Source organism: Protopterus annectens, chromosome 1.part1 (genome assembly GCF_019279795.1).
Source record: "Protopterus annectens isolate FY-2018-M chromosome 1.part1, PAN1.0, whole genome shotgun sequence".
Classification (NCBI taxonomy): domain Eukaryota; kingdom Metazoa; phylum Chordata; order Ceratodontiformes; family Protopteridae; genus Protopterus; species Protopterus annectens.
Genome location: NC_056726.1, coordinates 1,533,475,153 through 1,533,484,191, shown reverse-complemented (window position 1 = coordinate 1,533,484,191; position 9,039 = coordinate 1,533,475,153). Strand labels below are relative to the sequence as shown.

The window sequence follows — 9,039 nt, the reverse complement described above, 5'->3', positions numbered from 1 at the left end:
AAAATACTTCTGACCTAAAACATGAGGGCGTTTGTCTTTTTTCCAGGATGCAATTACTCAAATGATTGTCGTGTGTTAAGAGGGATATCTCAGCATTAAATGGCATCAAAACACATACGATAATTAATATCCCCATCCCACGTCTTAGATGGTATCTTTCAAGTCTCATATCTTTCAGATGGCACCTATTATTGATATGCAAGTCACTTAGTTAAACGAAGAATTCAGCATGCAGCACAGCAAGCACTTAATGGTTTTAAAAGGAAGTATACAAAAAGTGGTGGTGGTGGGGGGGGGGGGGCTGAGCTAAACCGAGACTGTAAGTTACCAAATGGGTTCCTCAGAACAGAAACACACATGTGTAAATGCAGTATTGTGCATGCAGTTCATGCACACAGACGTCCCCAAGGCTCCTACTTAATTTCATTGCTTTCTCCTTTGCAGAGTGCAAGCACAGCTGGGAAATGCCTTCTGCACGGTGCACAGCTGGCTTTCCCAGTACAGCTTCTGGTTTCGGTTTTACAACACGGCCAGCCCATTCAGAATGATCCGATGATGATGTTAATCCTGCCCACAGGCTCTGAACCCAGATATCTCACGTTACCGGCGCATTCCATCCCGTGTAAGTCAGCTGTTGAATAAACTCCGCAGAAGGGTCACCGATCGGAATTTCCTTCCTCGGGTTCGGTTCTAGGTGAGATCACATGCGCCGCCACACCTCGGGACTCGTGCTTTTTACTGATAACAGGAAAATAGCTAATTTATTGCCCCAAGAAGCAGGTGACAGGCTGGACTATTACAGCTGACTGGCAATATAAAACCCGGTCACGGAGTCAGGGAAACACTTCCAGCAAAGGAGCTCTCCTGGATAGTTATCTGTACCCAGAGGTGGCCAGTTCTTACTGTGGACTCAGGTACGGCAGCAGTGGCTTAGCTGGATTCTTAGGGTACAAGTGTACGTCTGTCACCGGCTCATTTCTCTTTCTTTCTTCCCCCAGAATGAAGGTGCTTCTGCTCTGTGCTGCCCTGTTGGCAATGGCCTGCGCTGCCAGCCTTACGGTGGAGGACATGGAATTCAGCGCCTGGAAATTGAAATACAGTAAGTATGGGCCGTGTGTGTGTGCGTGTGTGTGTGTGAATCGCATGCCTGGCATAGATGACCCACTTCTTAGTAGAACAAAGCTATTAGGGAAAAGAAGAAACTATCTTCCTATTAATTTAATCACATTTTTACATCTTTAATTACTATTCTAAAATTGGTCTCATTAAATCTGATGTGGTTAAATACTTTTCATTGTAACCTGCTGCTAGTTTTCTCAGGCATGTTTTTCCATGTACACAGTTATTGCTCACAAGTCAATATTTAGGATTAGGACACCTCATCCACAAAAGGCACACTAAAGGTCAGTAGTGGGCATGTATGTCATGTTATAAAGTTGAAGTCCTGCTTAAAACCTAATGGCAAAGACATGTTAGCTCAAAAACCTAGTTTAAGTATTTTTGTACCCCATCGGCCCCAGCTCTCAAAAAATAATAATTAAGTCTGCTGGTTGTTCAGCACAAATGATGACAGGCTCCCGCACATTCTGAAGTGCATTAAAATGCCTATCAAGGACATTTGAGAGCTACTTTAAAGGGCCCTAAACCCACCTGTGCACATGGTCAGCAGGAAGGACTTTTGTGTAAATGTTTCAGGTTACATTTGTTGCATGTATATTGTGTAATAACAGCAGGAACAACACTACAGATGCTCATATTTATTTATTTAGACTGGCAGGTGAAATGATTGCTCATTGTAAATGCTGTTAATACTGTATATTTGCAATGATTTCTAAATATGAGGAGCACACTTTTACAATTTTAAGCCTTATGCTATAGATTTTCAATGTTGCACACATTAAGAACAAAATAAAATGTCTGGATATGCACATACACAGATGCCTTCATAGGCATACATGTATATGAAGGCTGCTGTAGAGAAACTGTCTCTGCTGTTGTTGTGTTCAGTGGGTGACCATGTGTCTTTGCAGTATAAAATGTGATGTGCGAGTACAACTGCTGCTTAGAATAAGGAAGACTGTTGTGTAAAAAGTACAAGCAGTGTTTGATTTATTTACATATGATCACCTTAGATAATGTTGGTGCACCTGTGTGCAGATAATTGTTCTGTTATTTTGTGTCTGTCTCTATGACTGTGCGTGCGCATATCTGTGTGTGTGTCTATCTGTTTATGTCTCTGTGTGAGTATTTGTGTGTGCATGCTTATGTCTGTGTGTGTGTGTGTGTGTGTGTGTGCATGGGTTTGTGTACCTCTCATCGAGAATCACATGCCTGAAGGTGTTCTGAAAAAAATGCAGCTGCAGAGAAATACACTCGTGCCCACTAGTTCACATGGATGTATTATGTGTGGAGACGTTTGCAGTGCAAGAGTAGTAACACTGCCTGTTGGCAATTAAAACAGCATGATTTGATCCAAAATGCATTTACTTATCATAGAGAGAAGTCCTTCTATGATCTGTAGTAATAGGGTTTGAATCTTAATGTTGGAGAATGTGACTCGTTGTTGCCAGTAACACAGATTCTGAAGGAAGATAAAGATTTTGAAAGAGGCTGTTTTAATACTGCACTGTACCTATCGATAAGATGCAAATCCTATTTAAATAATGGCTTCTTTTTATATAAATATTGTGTATTACGTTTATCTGCTAACTGCTGCTGTAGGTTACCGCATTTTCTAAGCTGCAGGTTTAGATTTTGAAGGGGGTGCTTTGTACACCGGCCCTGTGGAACAGGATATTCTATCTTTTCATTCCTGTCATGTGATTTTTGTTATTTCGTGTTGTTCACCAGCAAAACAGAAGAGCAGTTGGAAAATTAAGAGTTAAGTAGGGCAAGTACAAATAAACATTGCCTCATTAAGTGAGTCAGTGGCCAACGTCTGGTCTCTGCTTGACGAAATCTGCAGATGATTGCACATCAGGAGCTGTCATTGAATCCCACACAGACACAATGTTCTCCATGAAGGACAGACCCAGAAAAACAACTGGTGTCAGAACCATGGGCTAAGACTAAATGGCAAGAAATGCATACTTGTATTCTTTGGGAATCCACCCCTGGTAGCTGTCAAATTGACGACATAGTCCTTATAGCTGACTCCATAGTCAGGGACGTAGGAACACACATGGACAGTAATCCAGCCTTTGACCATCATGTGTCTACAGTAGTTATGAAATCATTCTATGTTGCCCAACTTATAAACAAAGGTGTGGCATCTAAGTCCTAAGAAGTCATTGTTCTTCTGTATTTAGCCTTCATCAGACCTATCATTGAGTACAATGCCTCCTTTGGTACATACCTAAACAGGAATATCCAACAACTGGAGCATCCACAGAGGTTCCTCACTAAAAGAATACAGGGTGTACGTAATATGTCCTATGCAGACTGTCTCAATGCCCATAGGGCATGTGTCACCATTAACAACGTTAGTTATAACATGTAGTTATTTTATATTCTAGGTTGCTGTGGACTTGCCATACTGATGTCTGCAAGGTTAAATACAGACATGTTACATAACATATATTATACAAAAAGATATACGACATAGCATGAAGGAACGCATTCAGAGATGGCTTATTAGTAGCCCAGTAGGCTTTTAGAAGTAAGACAACATTTAACAGGCACAAATGACAGTGTTTGTGTGTGTGTGTGTGTGTGTGTGTGTGTGTGTGTGTGTGTGTGTGTGTGTGTGTGTGTGTGTGTGTGTCTGTGTATATATGTATAAATATATAAATATAAATATATATATATATATATATATAGATATACATAAATGCAGTGCACACACATATACATATGAATATATGTGTATGTATATATATATATATATATATATATATATATGTGTGTGTGTGTGTGTGTGTGTGTGTGTGTGTATACATGTGTATTTGTGTGTGTGTGTGTGTGTGTGTGTGTGTGTGTACGCACATGTGTAGAATGTATTTTGTCAATATTAACAATTTACTGACAAATTTTTGCTGTCACAATTGGCCATATATTTGAATTGTCAAGGGCGGGGATTGTCGAACCTCAGACCTAAACTGCCATATCTACTATTAGAGCAGTTAATAATTTTGATTTATGCAAACATTGAAGACTAATTTCCAAGAACAGAAGCAGGACTTTCCATGCACTGAGCATGCTGAGTAGACTTTGCTCCAGTGTAAGGACATTTACTTTTTTTTTGTTGTTGTATGAGATGGTCTGGGGTCATAAAAAGTACAGGTTTGGACTTTATCCCCACTGTAAGGCTGTTTGCTGTTGTATGTATAATATTCCATGGGGGCCTGTAAAGACCGTAACTGCTTGGTAAACAAAATTCCATTCAGAGATTCATCTTTTCATTATTCAGAGTTGTAACGGTGAGGCTATATTGAGACGTGTGTTTTTGTTTAAGATTGTAAGTGGTTTTGCCCAAGTCCTTTTTCAGTTGTAACCCTGATTAGAAGCAGAGAGCAAAGAGTAATAGTGAAAACTGTGATTATTACTCTGAACTAAGATCTCAATGCTTATCTATTCACAGTATTTAATACCAATATTAAGACAGCAACAATAAACTTAAGACACCTGAGTTTTGCAGGTGTACTTATGCTGAATAATAAATAGAATTCTGAGAAACACACACATTGTCATACCCGATCAGCATAATTTTCTAACCTACAGGTTTCCTGACTTAACTTGAGATTTTTAAGCCTTTAAAAATGCTGGGATCAGTGGGTTCTCATTTGACTAGGCAGAGTGCGTCAGACATAAGGAACAAAGATACAGATGTTGTACAGCTTTCAGGTGTAGATGCATATAGTAAATATTTGATCTGTAGATTATATTCAGTGTATTACATAAACCAGCAAGTCCTTCAGTTTGCTAGAGTTTCAGACTCTACAGTGCAAGTCCAAAACACGAAAAATATTAATCTATAAATTCTATCTACATAACACCCAAATATGAAACTCACTGTTGTACTTTAAAAGGGTTTTGTTTGGCATGGTGCAATCCCCCAGTAACTGGATGTGTGGGCTGCATCTCCCCATACCCTATATACTAACTTACTGACCATTTTGGAGAAAGAATTCTCAAAAATACAGCTATTTCATACTTTTAATTCCCCCAGTTGCACTTAATTTCTCATATATTTTAGACTCACAATATTCTGTCTTAAATGTACAATGACTAGCAATTAGCAACTAAATTTCTCCCAAGGGGAAACACCAGTACAACATACAGTAATGCTCCCAGGGTCAGGAACCATAAAAAGTAATAAATTAGTTATGGTGTGTCTATTTGTCAAAATAGGAATTACATAAGCATATATTTTGCCTTCAAAAGCCATAGCAGAAGGCCAGAAGGAATTTTGTGTTCTTAATCCGAATAGCAAGTTAAAATGGTAAGCTCAGTTTACTAGTACAGAATTTTTGTATAGAATCATGTCATGATTAAATTACATATGTGCCCATTTATAACACTGACTTCCAGCCACACATTCATTTTCAACACCTGCTTTATTCCATTTTTGGATTGCAGAGTCCAAACCATTGCCGAAGAGCAACAGACACAAAGGTGGAACCAGTGCTGGGTGGGATGGAAATTCATCATGTAATAAATATCATTAACTTTATTAAGATCATTAGATCTCAAAAGAAGGAGTACAGGTAAAAGTAAAGAAAAAAAAACAATTATAGCGTTATATGTAGATGAAGACATACGAAAGTTATGAAGACTATCGCAGATAGTACAGTCACAATTTTTAGGCACATGAGAAGGTATGAGAAGGATGAAGCATATCAAAAGTAATGCAGCTGTTTCGATTTTAAGTACACAGAATCTCCTTAAGTAATATCAACGTACATGCATTCTATTTTTGGGTATATGAATTTATATATTTTTGACAGTCTTAGTTTTAATAAGATATTTAGAAGAATAAGAAAAAGTAGTACTAAACTTTAAATTGAAATATGTAATCATTTTTGTATTAATTTCTGCAACTAGTGTGCATGGCGGGTCTATATTAGAACATCAACGTTTCAAAACTTAGAATGTTCTAATATCGAACCCTATTCAGCGGAAGCTGAAAATATCAAAGCAACAGAAAACCAAATTTTTTTCCTAGGGAAAGAATTCGGTTGTCCGTTTCTGTTGCTTCGGTATTTTCAGCACTGTGGTGGAAAGTTACGGGTCGGGTTCAGGTAAGTGTGCGATTGTGTGGACGTGAGGGTTAGGGCGGGTTAGGTGAGTTAGTATTAGGGCATGGGTTAGGTATGTGTGCGATTGCATGGACGTGAGGGTTAGGGCGGGTTTGGTGAGTGTGCGATAGTGACAGACCTTAGGGTTAGGGTTTGGGTTAAGGTAAGTGGATAGTTAGTGGTGTGCATAGTTTAATATAAGGTTAGGTGTAAGATTTTAAGTGTATGTGTGTGGATTGCTGTTTGTTTGATGTGCTTGTGTTGTGTGTATGTGTTTCAGAATAGCAAGGAAAAAATTTGCTGTTCTGAATGTTCAGTATTATGTGATTTAGATATTTTGGGTTTGATGAAATAGCATTCACTAACGTGATATAAACGCTGCATGGCAGCTTCTTGATATATTTATTTTCATGGGTACCTGCAGAGGCAGCTGCGGTTGTTAAGCAGATTCTTTGCTGACAATTCCGTAAGCTATGTTTTTAATTCCTGGCCAACCAAAATCAAGATGCCAATCTCTGCACTGACAAAAGAATTTACATTGAGTGTCAGAGCCTGTGGAGCTATACAAACTAAATATTCCTACTCAGAGTGCTGACGGGAGATTATTTGTAGTTTAATACAAGTTTGTTGCTATTATTTTGGTTAATTGAGCTGCCAGCTATATATGATGCATCTAACTGTTTCCAAATTTACACTATTGAACAATTTTGGAAACAACTTCCCTCTTTACATAGAAAGAAAAAAAAAACATCTACAGTTCTTCTGGCCTGCTAATACCTGGGTGACACAGGTAGGATGTTTGTTGTGGGTCATACCTCTTAACTCTACAGATTTGCACAGAATATCCAGATTTATTGCCTCATAGTTTTGATCTGTTTCTCATAAAATTGTGTTTTTCTGGCAAATCATTGAGGACTGAAGCTGGAAAATAATGACGGCTATTTCATGTTCTGACTTCATACCCTTCAGAAAATTTATGTTAATGCAAAGCCTGTTATTCCATCAAGTTTCTAAATTTCTAAGAGCAATAATTAAAAATGTTCCATATTTTTGGGCCTCTGTCCCCCCATTATTTATGGCTTTGTCCAGATTTCTGAGTCTACTAGGCCGAGAGGTATGTGGTGGGGTGGGATGTATTACTACAAAGTTATATTTTAATATCTTTAGAATACTGAAGCTGAGATAACAATGTCTGTTGCTTGAGAGTCACAGAAGGAGAGAACAGAGCAGAATTGTGTTACTGCTTTATATAAGAACTAAGGTATAGCACCAATTCTAAACCCTTTCTAGAATGCCTCTGAGACTGGAGCTGTGCCAGTGTTTTAAAAACATTTTTAACCTGATATCAATATGTTGTTAACAGCTTACATTTAAGTAAGTATCAACAAAAAATGGTGAGTTAAGCAAACAGTCCTACACAGAGACGTATAATTGTAGAAGCCACAATGTATGTTTAACTCACAATTTTTTTTTGGTTACTAGTTGCTTTATGTGAGTTTGACTCCCTTTTGTTTGTGGGTTTAAGTAAGTATCACTTACTTGTGATATCCTTTATATAGAACAGTGCGTCCCACTGTACCAAATGTTTGACATGGCAAATAATCTGAACAGTAAACAGTAACCCCTCAAAAACTGCCATAAGTAACTGCATTAGGATACATAGTATTTTAATAAGAAAACTGCAAATACTAGCCATGTTAAGTATCTGAAATAGTATGAGAGACATAAAGCTGTGTTCAGATCATGATGCATATTAAAACAGTTCTATGGTGGTTTATGGCCTGGATGTATCTGTTTTGTGTGGCAGTTATGAGTATCCCATTAACATGTAGGGTAAATGGAACAGAAGTCTGCCAGCAGGCTATATTTGTGACAGATTACTTTGTAAGCTTCATTAATGATTTGATAGTTACCCTACAGACTGTTTATTCTTTTTTTTTTTCAAAAAAAACTGTGTGCGCGTTACTGGTGGCATGGTGCCACAGTGATTGGTGTTGTTGCCTTAGTGTTTGGTTCTACAGTTTGACTCTTAGGTGGGATAATTTCTCTTCACTAGGGTCTGCACTTTCCATATGTTTTCCAAGAACATGCTGGTGGATGGATGGTCAGTCTTGAACTGGCCTTATTTTCTAAATGGTTGAAACACATATTAAAGGCTTGTAATAATTACAGAAAGTATTTTCCATCCAGTAGTATGCCTATCAGCTGAACAATGACTTACTATACATGTACTGACATATTTTTACATATGTAAATGCATGTATATGTGGTGGTTTGCTTGCTGTAAATTAAATATTCTTGTATTATACATTTAGGGGAGAAGTTTCATGAAGAGTTGCAAACCATAACTTATATCCCCTAATATTACTGTCTGAGACATTGCATATGTTTCCTAAACCAATTCCCACATATTGCAGTTATCTAACATTTGTGTATGCTTATAGCTTTGGTTATTGTTTCACATTCATGTCCGTGAGATGTGGCATCCATGCAAAATTTAGGCTGCGTTTTATGTAGGTTACATACCTCATTGGCAGTTTCAGTTATAGTTATGAGATAAAGCTTAACAGTAGTGTTGGGTAATTTTGTTGGCATTTAGTAGTTCAGTGAGTGATACATTCATATTTATTACTTTTATAGTTTAGTCATTTTCTTTCAAAGTTTGGTCTTATTTCATATGGGTTTTTGGATTTGGGTGATTTTGTTGGTAATACTGTACTTCAGTTAGTTGAGTGGGTTTGTGATTTTATTTTATTTTTAGTGCTTTAACTTTTTATTCTAATTGTGATGTTATTTCAAGTGG

General features: G+C 37.6%; 1 protein-coding gene across 1 annotated transcript in view; it reads left to right on the top strand.

The window, feature by feature from the left end:
• Nucleotides 1-384: 384 nt before the first annotated feature.
• Nucleotides 385-9,039, top strand: part of LOC122811233 (procathepsin L-like) — a 55,205-nt gene continuing 46,550 nt past the window's right edge. The window contains exons 1-2 of the mRNA XM_044082936.1: nucleotides 385-914; nucleotides 999-1,099. Of these exons, the coding sequence (XP_043938871.1) occupies nucleotides 1,000-1,099 (100 nt within the window). The 5' untranslated portion in view covers nucleotides 385-914; nucleotide 999. The remainder of the gene's footprint in view (nucleotides 915-998; nucleotides 1,100-9,039) is intronic.